Genomic DNA, 14,234 nt, shown 5'->3' on the forward strand with positions numbered 1-14,234 from the left:
TCCTCAACTATTGTTTATATTATGTACAGGAAAAAAGTGTTACGACAAAATCACCAGTCCAAAAGAGGGCTGAGATTGCAAATGGAAACTTGCAGCCCAACACTGCTGAAGATCTCCTTGGCCAGCCCACGCCTGTAAAGAGCACTCTGAAGATGCCTAGCACTGTGAAATACAGATGAAAAAAATTATAAATTCCTATGCATATATATATATATATCTATATCTATATATATATATATGCATAGGAACTCTGTTTTTTTCCACATGCACCCCGAGTGCTGGTTGGCCAGCATAAAATGCTATCGGCTTGTTATTGTCCACGACCAACATTTATTGCTGCCACTGCCACTGCCACGTGGCACAAGCACCTGCCCACCTGTCCTGCACCAGGATACATTTTGGACTGATATCAAGCTTTGGATGGCTGCACAACGATACACTTTGGACAGGCCAATCCATATCTTGTTCGCGTGTAAAGATCATGGAAAAGCTGATGAAAAACACACGTAAAATGATATGCATAAAGTGACTATAAGGAGACAGCATTTACATGTAGTACCAAATTAGCCACACCACATGCTGCCTACAGACAAAAAAGTATGTGGTATTTCATCAAAATAAGCAAGTTAAATACATATAGTGATGTAGCTTCTACAGGCTACATGTATGTATAACACAAAGAAATACACACATGAGAAAGAGGGAATACCTATCAAAACCAGGAAACAGCAAGATGAAAGAACCTTCCAGGTTACAGGAGGAAAACTTGCACAGTGTTTGTTGCCTGCTTACCAATCGGATTGAGCTTCTTTATCTCACAATCTACTTGATAAGCTCCCACTGCAAGCTACTTTTTCCCCTACCATCAAGTGCAATTTAAAAAAATGAGTTGAGTCTGCGCTGGCAACTCTTCAGAATATTATAACTGTTAGAATCATAACCAGCTTCAGGCCAACACTTACCAGATACATAGCACCAACTCTCTGGCAAACAAAACATGAGAAGAAAGCAGTCCCATGTCCCTCACTTGTAACTGGCAAGGAGCTGTAATCACCTTTGTAGATTTTGTACCCAGACTACCTATCTGGAGAGCAAAACATAAGAAGAAACTGCTCCCAAAGTCCCTAACTAGTAACTGGCAAGGAGCTGCCACCAACCCTGTAGATTTTATCCCTCCCCCCCCCCCCCCCCCCCCTCTCCCAATTTGATCCCTCTCCCCCTTTCCCTTTCCTTGCTCATTCTCTCTGTCTCCCTCTCCCACCTCCTCCCTCCGTCTCTCCCCCAATAAACCCCCCACCACTGGATGAGAAGATATGTAGAAGCATGCTCTGACTAAAAGGAAACAACCTGGGGCCAATGGTTGTGTGATAATATAACCATAGCTCAACAAGTGCAGTATGCAAACCCAATTTAGCATAAGGTTTCAATGAGAAAAGCAAGGCAGAAAGCACCGGCATTTAGTACTGGTAATGCAACAGCTCGGAGAAATTGACTGAGCAGTTGAGGGGGAGAGAAAGGTACAAAGTGCTTAGTATGCAAACCCAAGGTGAAAACTCAGGCCTGAGCATAAGGTTTCAATGAGAAAAGCAAGGCAGAAAGCACTGGCATTTAGTGCTGGTAATGCGACAGCTCGGAGAAATTGACTGAGCAGTTGAGGGGGAGAGAAAGGTACAGTGGACCTTCATTTGCCTGACTTTTCAGTGCAAAATTGCACAGAATCCACCATTGACATTACCTGCATAATACCTTGGGCAAAAACATGAACGAGGTGTTGATGCTCTTAGGGTAAATAATAGGCGGGAAGACCTCTGCTAGCATTCTGATGAATACAAGTGCTCAAACCAGCGAAACATCTTGTGACTCAATAAGTGTCAACGTAAAGAAGTCCAATGCTAACTAGCACTGGATACAGCTTAGGACTAGCCCACTGCTGACGGCTTTTTCTGTCAGTGTATCCCAAAGTGGCATCCTACAGAAGGCATTTACATCTCTAGTGCGTGTGGCACAGCCCATGAATAAGCGCCACACTTCTGGAAACTCATACATCACTTCGTCAGAAAGTGCCCTTGTCTAAATAGATGATACAAAAAGAAATATATGCACCAAGAGACCAAAACTCATCTGAAGACTAACTATCTGTACAAATACACATCCTACACGTCTCTCTTGTCCCTTCAAGCATCTGGATCAAGGTTCAAAAGTCTCCTTAAATCCATTGTTGCATGAGCAACATCAAGGCATAATCCAAGTGAACCCACAGTTGACGACGAGAAGCTGAAATGTTTCCGGGATGGAGTTCCCGTGGCTGAAAAAGATCCAATGGCATGTGTATCATCACAGAGCTCCACCTCTGCTACAGGTATCTCCAAAGATGAGGTCCTCAACTGTCGCATGGAAAATTTGGGAAATGGAAGTGAACTTGGTGGTGGTGAGTTGGAATAAGCTGGCCCTGCCCATCTCTCATTCAAAGGTGGGGAGGAAGAAGAAAGAAAGTCATCTTGTCGGCACCCCTTCACACTGAGTGGTGTGCTGCAGGAAGTGGCAACCAAAGGTTCGGGTGATATCAAGGCTTTGCCATGATCCTTGATGCCATTTTCTCTCAAAGTTGGCCTGAAATAAGATGGCCCTGCCCTCCTCTCATTTGAGGTTGGGGAGGAGAAAGAAAGGAAGTCCTCTTGTTGTTGCCACCCTTTCATGCCAACAAGCGGTGTGCTGCTGGCACAAATAGCCTTAAGATCAGGCGTTGACAAGCCTTTACCATGACTCTCATTGCCATTTTCTTTCAATGTTGGACTGAAACAGGTTGCAGATGCTGCTGTTAGAGATGTATTGCTACGCCCTCTAGAAAGGGAACCACAATGGGGAGCCTCACTAGCACATGCTTGATTATGATACTTCTTTAACTTGGCGTTGGAAGACATCAAAGAAACCATGTCTTCAGTACAAACGTTTCCTCTAGCTGAAAATTGTACACAACATCCAAAGAAAGCACATACATAAATCTCCAGGATTAGAAACTACCCAAAAAAGCCTTGGAAGTGGGCATCTTGACATATAGAGTACCTGATTGTTGATGGGCAGCTGAGAAGTCAGATTGCTGCCGTGTGATCAAAGACCCTTCCCCCGAAAGGATCTTAGCTAGGTTCATGGATGCCTCCTCCTTTGTTTTGGGTCTCTGCAGGATTGTCACTGGGGCTGTAGATCCTGCAATTTTAGGGGACTCTCTTAAAAATGATTTGAGAGAGCTTGTTCGTGCAATCGGGCGACTCTCTGCTGCAGCACGCCCATCTATTTCTGAAGAGACTACTTCAGATTCGTAGATCGCCTGTAAGGCATTCTCCCTGACCAAACACTTTGAAGCATACCTGTGAACAGCTTGCCCCCTGATTCCAGAAGTGCTAATCTTCATAGACTTGAACTCACATAAATAGGATGCTGATTTACCACTCCCCAGAGCCAGCACCGAGCCTTCTGACCGGTAAACTGCACTAGGAAAGCCATCATTTTTCCTGGTGCCACGCCCTCTATGCACAGATGGGTGTCTCACCTTATTGGAACTAGAAACTCGAGACTCTACCACAACAGAGCCATGGAATGCCAAAGCCTCCGCAGTACTGTAGAATCGAACAGAAGAGGCATCTATGGGTATATGGTCGTAACCAGTTGCAACAAATTGTCCACAGAGATCTGAGCTTGATCGGCCTAATTGAGAAGAAGAGCCACACACGTTCCCTTGTCGCACACCGGGCAAATGCAACATGCCTGCTGCTCTCCTTGGGCGGCCAACCTGATGGCGTCTGAGCTGATCCTGTGCACGAAGAACTAAGGTCTCCATAGCCATGACGCAAATTGAAGCTTTTTCCAGTCTTCCCCTTTTGCTAAATGGTGCAACTTAAGCTTGTGAACCAGAAAAATGAAGCATTCTGATACATACAAAAGATCTTGATCCCAGACCAAGAGCTATACACCCAAGAAAATCCCTCTCTTCCTGAACATTTTGAAGATATACTCTTGATGCCTTCCTCAAAAACTTCTAATCCCGTCCTTCACAGTTTTTCTTCCTCTTTCTACCTCTGAACATATACTTTCTACCCAGACATGGTTCCCTGTTCCCAAACACAAACCACATTTAAGGCCTCCTTTACAACGACTATGCCGATGAGGCTGATCTCCTAGTCAGCTCACAGAGCTGCTACCATGGATGCATTCTAAAAGGCGCCAAACTAGCCCTCCACTGAACGATCTTGCTGTGGTAAGACAAGCAGTTCAAGAAGAGTCTATGCAGGAAAGCAGATGCTTACCAAATTGTGAAGCCAAAACCTTCATTACAAAAGCCCTAATCTCAGGGAAACAGAGCAACCTTCAAATGAAAGAAACTCTTCTTCTTAAAGCAGAAAAAACAAAACTATTTCAAAAACTGAGATCAACCCTTCTTCTAGAGGCACGAAAGCCTAATGCCAGCCAGAGCCAAAACCCTACTTTCAGACACAGAAAGCCCAGAAAGCCCCCGTTTCAGGGAACTGAACCCTAATTCTAACCCTAACTTCGGATCTGCAACCCTAATTTCAAAGACAGGAAACCTCCTTCATCTTCCATCTTTATGCACTGTAGCCTTCCCAAACTGGGAAAAGGTGGGCAGATCTCCTCTGAAACAAAAGGAGAAGCCTTATCGAACCACGCCTCTTGTGATGAGAGTGGTGTTTTGAAGCTTTGTACTACTGCAGGTCGTACTGGCTTCTGCAGGTGCTCCTGTTCTCCAAACACTTGTCAATAAAGAAGAGGACCCTCCTGTGGTGGTCAGTTCAGCGCATCCAAATATCCAAAAATAAAGGTGCACATCTTAGCATTTGATGTTGGGCACTTCGCATTTGATGTTGGGCACTTCGCATTTGATGAATAATCATCACTGGCCATGGGCTCTTATGTGTTACAATCCACAGATGATGACCCCCATGGCCCTTAGCCCCGGTACACACTCGAGGGGGAGTGCCTAAAGCATGGGCATGCAAAAATACACATGGGCACCCAAGGATGGGCACCCATGTTACACACTCATAGCTGCCCATCTAAAAAGTGTTGTTTTACAAAAAAAACAAAAAACTGAAAAGTGATTGGTTGGGAAATGGGGTGCCATCTCAAGTGGCTGTCCACGATTTTGAAAAGTTGTGCAATAGGTGGCAGTTGACTAGAATTGAAGTCCAGCATTCAACTTGGCAGTGTGTAAAGTCCCTGGTATCCACTTTTCTCTTTTGCCATCGAGGGATATTGTCGATAGAGGTTCTCTAGCTCCTTCGTTGTGAGTGGTGCATCTTCTCTTCTAGCCATTGGATGAAACTGATTGTCGGATACATGGTAGGGTTAGTTTTAGGCTCTTCCTCCACTCTGCCCTTTCCTTTGCCATTAATTGGGTTAATCATTATTGTATTTGGTTCTTTAGGCCCCTTCTGGATATTTCCTTCATTTTTTCTAGTTAAGCAAGATGGCCTTTCAAACTTCTTCCTCCAGACTAGTGTTTGTGTCATGTTTATTATTGCCACCTTTGGTTCATTCTTTTTTATGCTTCTTGACTTGTGGTGTTCAAGTGTTCTTAACTTCACTTCCTTTTACTTTTAGACACCTCTTGGTATCCAAATCTTGGTGAATCCTTCATAGTACCCTATGCTATCAAAGGGGATCAGCTTTGGCTTCTTGTTGTTAGTTCCCTTTCCCATTTTGGTTGTCGGGTGTCATGGACTATTCTGGATCTAAGATAGGGATTTCTTCACTTTCTATTTGGGTGTCAAAATCTGTTTATTCCCCTCATATAGTTTCCTTGTAACTTCAAGAGGTTCGTTAAGAACCCACTGTTTTCTAGTGGGTGGGCTTGAATGTTGACAATCCTTGGTAGTTTTTCAGCTTACTAGATTCGTTAAGAACCCATTGTTTTCTAGTGGGTGGGATTGGATGTTGACAATCCTTGGTAGTTTTTCAGTTTACTCCCATTGATGTACCTATTAGTCTTTATGCCATCAAGGGTCTCAAATATGATCAACCGTTATGGGGTAATTTTTGTAATTTTGAATGGTCCCATTCCTTAGTGTGGCCTACCTGAAGGGTTATACAACACAAGTTAGTCAAGCATAGTAGGCTTGCACATCTATGCGGCGAGTGAGGCTAGTCCTTAGTGTGTTTACTTCCCAGAGAGAACCCCATCTCCCTCTTCCTCTCTTCCTCCTCTTGGTAGCTGTGAGTGGTGGAGTCATCGATCACCAATGTCCTTCAAGCCTCTATATCCCCCCCCCCCAAAAAAAGAAGAAGAAGAAGAAGGAGAAGAAAAAACTCAATTTCTTTTCCAGCCACTCTCATCCTCCTCATAGACCACCCACTCTCATCTTCCTCACTGCGATTACTCCCTCTCTCACCCTCCTCCCCAATGACCAACACCCTTTGGGCCTCTCCACCACCCCAAAAAAACACACCCTCCAAGCCTCTACACTACCCCCAACACACCCTCCAAGCCTCTACACTACCCTCCAAGCCTCTACACTACCCCCAAAAAAAAATTGAATTTTTTGCCCATTCACTCTCATCCTCCTCATCGACCACCCCTACCCTCTCCGTTGGCCTTAGTATCCCATCCTCTCTATCGATAATCACCCCCATCCCCATTCCTCATATTTTTTTTAGGTGCCTACTCTCATCCTTGACCACTTGCTCTTATCCTCCTCAACACTGACCACCCCCCTCTCGCCCTCCCCAACCGACCAACACCCTCTGAGCCTCTCCACCACCCAAAAACAAAACACACCCTCCAAGCCTCTACACTGCCCCAAAAAAATATATATCTCTCTCTCAAATTTTTCCTACCCGCTCTCATCCTTCTCATCACTGCCACCCCTACCCTCTCCATTGGCCTTAGTATCCCATCCTCTCCATTGATAATAATCATCCCATCCCCATTCCTCAGATTTTTTCAAGTGCTCAAGCAAACCTCTCACCCCCCCCACCTTACATTATGGACGAATGACTTCTGTATATGGAATAGTTCAGGACCCTATACTAACCCTCACTCTCGATTGCTCAAAGTGTGGGTGTGTTCATCTTCACAAACACCTTTTGCTTTTTTGTTTTCTGTTTATGCCTAGGTTATCTCATTGGGTGCCTTGCCTAGGAGGTATACCAAAAGACTTATGTTATTTTTATACCTCGGCTATTTAGACCGCTATATGAGGTGCGAGTTCATGGTTGGGAGTTTTCTTGCCTGATACTTTCCCCAAGGGATAAGCTCGCCAAAGGAGAAGGTATATCTTGCCTAATACTTTCCCCAAGGGATAAGCTTGCCAAAGGAGAAGCTATATCTTCGTATCTTTGCATTCACCCCATGAATTGAGTAGTGGTGGTGGGTGACCTATAGATGGCTGGACAGGTCCTCCACAACCCGTCCTCATCTCTGCCATCTTTAGTGAGCTTCTCCAACCTCACTAGCACCATCATTGTCAACGCTCTCTGATCCCTCCAATCTCGCTGGTCGTTTGCCATCGTCGATGTGCTATCCGAGCTCATCGATCTCAGTGCTCTCCAAGCTCTTCAACCTCATTGGTTGTAAGTCTCCAAGCTCCTAACTTCAATACCAACCTCACTCTGTGACCTCATTGGCCGGTGCTCTCTTGCCCTTCCTTGCCTCTACCACTGTCAACACCAAGTCCATCAATCATATGCACCTCACAACATGCATGCACCTCTTGTGGGCTAGGCTACTCATGGCTTGCACATATCCCTCTCTTTTCCAACGTGAGTAGAGATCTCTCTTTAGCATTATCTTCCCCAACCTTTCCTAAGGCGAGGGGAAGATCTTTATTAAGCACTCTTTCTCCTTCTTGATAAACTCTAGATCAAAATTTCTTGCTTGTAATGAAGGTAATATCATGACAATGTGGATATTCAGGTAACCTTCGGTGGTTATAACCCATTTAGTGCATTGAGTGTCCATTGCAAAAGGCCTCCAATGTGGAGAGCCGAGGGAGTAACATGAATTGAGAAGAAGATATTCTATGTATTGGATAAGCTTATGAAGAATCTATATGGTGTTGGCTCATATCTTGTCTATGTTACTACTATGAGTTATTAGAGTAGTGTGGTGTGAGTGAGAGAGTGTGGCCTACTTGAAGGTTTATGTAGCACAAGATAGTCTAGCACAACAGTAGATAGTGTTAAGAAGAAGGCTTGCATGTCTAGGTGGTGAGTGAGACTAGTCCTTAGTAGGTATATTTCCCTGAGAAGACCCCATCTCCCTTTTCCTCTTCCTCTTTGAACTCTCTTGGTAGCTATGAGTGAACCGAGGTAGGTGGAGTCATCGCCAAGAAATAAAGGGTAAGAAGAAGAAGAAGAAGAAGAGTTTTTTACATCATGGAGTATGCATTTTCCATACGTGTATACATGCATGCATGGATAGATGTATGCATGCATGGATGAATGTATAAATATATGTACACATGCATGGATGGATGTATGCATTCTCCATAAATGTATGTACACATGCATGGAGGGATGCATAAATGTATGTATACATGCATGTACATACATATATGCATGCAAGTATGCATATACATATGTATTCATGCATGCAGAGACATTCTAAAATTCTTTTCTACTTTTGAAAAGCTCTTATTGTGGAAAATCAATACTTTTGAAAATAGTCTATTGCGAAAAATTGCTTGCCTAAAAAACATGTTTATTTTGAATGGAGTAAGCCCATACACACTGTTTTATGTCATTGATGACAGTGAAATGGTACTCTTCCTTGGTCCTAACAATGGAATGGATGAGTTCATGTTAATGGTGATTGTTAACTGGTACTCTTCCTCGTCCTAATATTGAAATAGATGAGTTCATGTTAATGGTGATGGCTAAATCGTACTCTTCCTGGTCCTAATAGTGAAATTGACGTGTGCATGTCCCTCATGAGACCGACCATGCAAAGGCTCCTCCAGGATTCACCTTTTCTTTTAAAATGACCCTTTTAATCTCTAACCTTATCCCCATCTTACCTTGCACTTTCCTTGGTGCCTCATGTTTTGTAGCTTGCACTTATGTTATCTTATTTATTTGTTTATTAGAAGGTGCCATTTATAAGGCACCAATTTTTATTAAGACGACATGAGTATACCCTCTATATTCTTTTAACGTATCAAGTTGCCATCACTTATTAGTTAAATCTACTATGTTTATTGAATTTCAATTTTAAACCATCTTTTAAAACATAAGCAATGCATATTCATCACACTTTTGATTAAATATGTCTTTATGGATAAACTTAAAAGTGATGAGCTTAAAACTAACAACTGTTACTCTTGGAAATATACTTCATTTCTTGAAGCAATTATATAGCAGTTATGTGTGAACATAGGCTAACAATGGGTTAGGGCACTTTTTCCCAGTTTATGAGGTTTTTTCCCCCGAGCATATGTATACACTCTTTTAAGTGTGTAAGTGACCTTATCATGTCACTTCACTTTTACTTCACTCATTCTCATCAATCTACTTTGAGTGTTGTGCTTCCATCTATCTCTACTTGATGCATCTATGTCTGTGTTCCCTACATTGATCTCCACTCCAACAATTGGTATTAGAGTAGCTTCTCTTGGCTCTCACCCCCTTGCCATCTTCTCCTCCAATTTCTTTTTTGATTGTCTTAGATTGATCTATCCTCTAAGGTGGATAAGGTATACCATATAGTGTGTTGTTAACTATGCTAACAACATTTTTTCATGTTTTGGAGCGTTTGGGGGCTCATTCGCATGTGTTGTAAGGTTTTTAAAGCATCCCAAGAGAGTATCAATATATACTATTTTTTCTCGATTTTGGGTTTTTTGCACAACAACAGCATCTGCTATGTAAACAATGCCGTCTCTTTATCTTCAACATTGCATCTTTGAGTTTATCTTCAACTGCATCAACAACATCATCAACATTATCATCGATTTTCTACATTCCTCCTAACTATCATTTTCACAATCTACACTGCAATTCTTCATATACTTTGTAGGTTTCCATCGTCTCATCAATGATCTATTGGTTTCAGTTACATTTAGTGGGCATTGACAATACCTATAGGTAGTTGGAAAATTTACATTCTACATCAATTAATAGTTATTTATAGGTAGAATGATAGGCTGTGATGTATTTGGGATGCTTTCTACTGAGGATAAGCTTAACGAGACTAACTGCCCATTTGTGGTCCCATATGATGTTGTTCTCACCAAAGGGCTTTCGAATGTTATTATTGCCATTGAGGCACACCCTATCTTGCTAGCATAATAGCATATTATTGGTACTTTGGAAGGTGCAGTAAAAGAGGCGGGGCCTTTATCCATGCCTTTTTCGACGCTTTAGAAGCTCAAATGTCGAAATACTCGTGGAAATACGCGTCGAAATGGAAACGTCAAAATATGCGTCGAAATATGCGTTGAAATACGAGTTGAAATAAACATGTTTTTCCACTCTTATTTCGACGGCGTTTTCGGCGCATACTTCGAAGAATGCATGAACATTTCGACGGATACAGCAACATTTCGACGCTTATTTCGATAGATGCCGGAAACTTTCGATGCTTATTTCGACGGATACAGGTATAAATTTTTTTTTGGCATAATGGTGCATCCAGCTACAATCTTGTAGTAGCTGGATGCACCATTATGCTAAACTTATAGAGTACCAAAGTCAATTGTACTCTGATGAAGAACGAAGCAAATTTGTTGGAAAAGTTGGAGTGCTAGAACGTTTTTGACATTACAAAGTATGTACATTGTACACAAGTGCAAACAATGGCCAAATTATATTGCAAAATGTGAAATTTACATATCAAAGACCATATTACAAGCTTTGATGAGATGAGCTGACAAAAGACCATAGTATGGTATGGTTTTTATACTCGATAACCAAAATTGCATAAAGTAGTTACATACAAGCTATACAAGCTCAAACAAAGATGTGAGCAGACCAAAATATGTATGTACAAGAGGAAAGACATGGGCAAGGCCACTCTATGCAGAGCCCTCACTCAAGGTCAGGGATTGGTCCTTGCAAAAACCATATAAGACGCTTTTTTTTTTTGTATACAAAACAACAATCTAACATGCAATGATAAAGCAGTATACAAATCATAAGGTTAAGGCTTGTCGCACTTACTATATCTGCAACATTCTCCCAATTGAGGTTGATGCCTTCTCGCTCAAGCTTCTCCAAAAGAGTACGTGTTATGGGTGGCAAGCAATGTTCTCCTCTTCTCCCGTTTTGCTGACCGACCAACCACTTGATTCTAAAAGTACCATAACATAAAAACAATAAACATAACATAACATCAAATGAAACATACAAGATAAGCATTGATACTTATAAAGTAGACATGGAATGCTTCCCAACCGCCGCTTCCAAGGTGAGAGCTTCCTACGCTCTCCATTCGGGCTTTCGCCGCATCCTCTTGTTGCTTGTAGCATCCTCTTGTTGCTTGTAGCATTGGGGATTTCTCCATTCGGGCTTTCGTCGCATCCTCTTGTTGCTTGTAGCATTGGGGATTTCTTGCATACTTTTGCTTCTCCTCATTCCAATCCTCGATGCTAATGTACCAAGGCTTCTCACCCCTTGCCTTCATTCTCCTAGTCACATCTCCCCGCCAATGTTTCATGACGTCCACCATGTGGTCTTTTATCCACCTTATGGGGACGACATCACTACCGACGGCCGGCTTATACTCATCCTTGATTTAATTAATGATTCTTTCTTTCTTAGCTTTATCCAACTTTGGCCATAAAGTCATAAAGTCATTAGCGAAGACAATGTGGCAAAGCTCGCGAGATGCGGCTCTTTATCTCTTGCCCGACATCATCCAAAACCACATTGCCATTGACAATTGTATAATATTTTTTCCCACCGGGTGTGGGGTGTGTGTCGAAATGTCGCGAGATGATCGCAAGCATGGAGTGCTTCTGGCGCTAGATATGGAAGGACGCTCATGTGGGGGTGTAGACCCATCCGTGCCTACACTACTTGGACAACAACTGCCTCCACCTCGACCACTCAAGCGTTGTCCACTGCGAGCGTTGGACGAGCAACCTGAGGGAGGGATTCTTATAGCTCTTCATAGAGCCCTTTGTGGGGTTTCTATTGGGTGAACTAGGGTTAGCGGTGCTGGTGGCCACCGATGGTGCGGCCGAAGTGCCCGCCCCTCCCCCAAAATATTGTTGTGCCATCGCTCTTTCCTCGGGCATGGCTTGTGCTAAAAAACCCATAAATTGGTCAGGCGACATGGCATATGGAGAGAGGGATGGAGAGTAAGCTGGTGTCTCATCTGGAGTGTGGGACATGTCTCTACACACACATAACAAAGCCCACATGGGCACTTGAATAAGAGCATACACATGAAAAAACCATGCAAACCTGGATGTTGGAGCACCTACCGGCGTGAGATGAAGCATTGAGGAGTGGTAAGGAAGTGGAGAGCCAATGGAGTAGAGCTTGGGGACAGAGAGAGAGGACCTGCAAAATAAAGAACAAAGCAAAAACAAAAACATTATCCCTAATCACACACACACACACATCTCACAACACATGCACATGCAACCAAGAGGAGAGGGGAGGGAGAGCAAAGAAGGAGGCGAACCTGCTTGAGTGGTAAGGAAGTGGAGAAGAGCTTGGGAGAGAGAGAGAACCTGCAAAACAAAGAACAAAGCAAAAAACAAAAACATTCATTATCCCTAATCACACCCACACACATCTCACAACACACGCGCATGCAACCAAGAGGAGAGGGGAGGGAGGGCAAAGAAGGAGGCGAACCTGCTTAAGTGGTAAGGAAGTGGAGAAGAGCTTGGGAGAGAGAGAGAGAGAACCTGCAAAACAAAGAACAAAGCAAAAAACAAGACCATTATCCCTAATCACACACACATACATCTCACAACACACGCATATGCAACCAAGAGGAGAGGGGAGTGAGGGCAAAGGAGATGAACCTACTGCTTGAGGGATAAAAACGCACACGCGCTTCCAAAAATGTAAAAAATGACATTAGAAAGCGAGGCTCTATTTTACTGTAAAAACCTAAACCGTTGAAATAACCATCAAAAACGGCGTCGAAAAAAAAAGTTTCCCACGGTAGTTTCGATCGGTATTTCACCGACCTTTTTGACATTCGTTTCGACGACCTTTTCTACGATTATTTCCACAACCTTTTCAACGGTCGCTACTTTTCATTCAAATTCAAAATCTTTCCAGATCTTGCACGCCCCTGACATTTCAAATTTCATATCACCGACTTCCACCCTCCACAAATACTTAAAGGAGGATCCCCCTCCAAAAATAAGCATTCGTTCCCATTGCAAATTAATATGGAAATCATGGACGACGCCACATCCTCAAATTTTGTTGATTTAAAGGAGAAGACACTTTGCCCATGTACTCGTTGCAAATACCAAGTGGCTCGCGACGTCGACGAATTTACAATGATCATACAAAAAAATGGGAAATATTTTCGGTGGAGCGATTGGAACATCTAATTAGTGGCAATGCGCGCTTCAACTATGACGAAACAGTGGATATCCGGCCTGAACGATGGAGACCAACAAGAGTAGCCACAAACGAGGCGATCCAACAACCCGAGGAACTTGAGGTGGATTCGGAGCAAATACTAGAACATGGCATGGATGACATGATAAATGCCTTACATGATGGAGCAAAAGATCGTGATTTAGAACACGAAGGGGTAGAATAAATCACACGATGTGTGGAATATGCTTCCCAAGAAGAGAAAGAGCTACGCAGGCTTGCTTGTCTTCCACTATATCGTGGAGCACGTGTTTGTTTTACCCGCTTACCTATCCATATTGAACTTGTAATCGATTTTTGGATGGTCTAATATGAGTGTATCAAATCTTTTTGCGTAAGTGATGATATCATATATAACTAGTGAGTTATGTACCTTTATATGCATTTTCTTAGCCTGTCTATTTTGTGTAACAGCTTATTGAAACATCAAATATTACCAGAAGATAATGAGATGCCAGTGGACCGTAGTCGAGCAAAAATAATGTTGCACTCGATTGGCATGGACTACAACACACACCATGCTTGTCCAAATGCTTGTATTCTTTATCGGACAAGAATATAACAACACAGTACAATGTCCACATTGTGGTACATCGAAATATAGACAAGATGTGCAAGAAGAAAGGGTACCAGCAAAAGTTTTACGACACTTTTTC

General features: G+C 42.8%; 1 protein-coding gene across 6 annotated transcripts; it reads right to left on the reverse strand.

Annotated features, from left to right (window-relative positions):
• LOC147609959 (uncharacterized) lies at positions 1-4,802 on the reverse strand. Of its 6 annotated transcripts, none has more exons than XM_086787285.1 (4): positions 3,064-4,802; positions 963-2,959; positions 710-859; positions 1-490 (listed from the first exon to the last, which is right to left on the reverse strand). In XM_086787285.1, exons 1-2 carry the CDS (start codon positions 3,839-3,841, stop codon positions 2,175-2,177), a joined length of 1,563 nt encoding a protein of 520 aa, XP_086643411.1. In that variant the 5' UTR covers positions 3,842-4,802; the 3' UTR covers positions 1-490; positions 710-859; positions 963-2,174. The 6 variants fall into 6 exon arrangements, with proteins under 6 accessions (XP_086643411.1, XP_086643417.1, XP_086643416.1 ...); XM_086787291.1 differs by having other exon boundaries at positions 1-162; positions 3,064-4,775; XM_086787290.1 differs by having other exon boundaries at positions 1-376; positions 3,064-4,775.
• Between the last annotated feature and the right edge of the window lie 9,432 nt (positions 4,803-14,234).

The sequence above is a fragment of the Cibotium barometz genome, chromosome 50, assembly GCF_041138505.1.
Source record: "Cibotium barometz isolate CiBa-2024 chromosome 50, ASM4113850v1, whole genome shotgun sequence".
NCBI classification, from domain to species: domain Eukaryota; kingdom Viridiplantae; phylum Streptophyta; class Polypodiopsida; order Cyatheales; family Cibotiaceae; genus Cibotium; species Cibotium barometz.

What these genes read in the sequence shown, in the direction of transcription:
- LOC147609959 (XM_086787285.1), bottom strand. Translation starts at nt 3,841, where the DNA reads ATGGCTATGGAGACCTTAGTTCTTCGTGCACAGGATCAGCTCAGACGC. An exon ending in AGCTGCCCATCAACAATCAG is followed by an intron (nt 2,960 to 3,063) that starts GTACTCTATATG and finishes TACAATTTTCAG; the next exon opens with CTAGAGGAAACGTTTGTACT.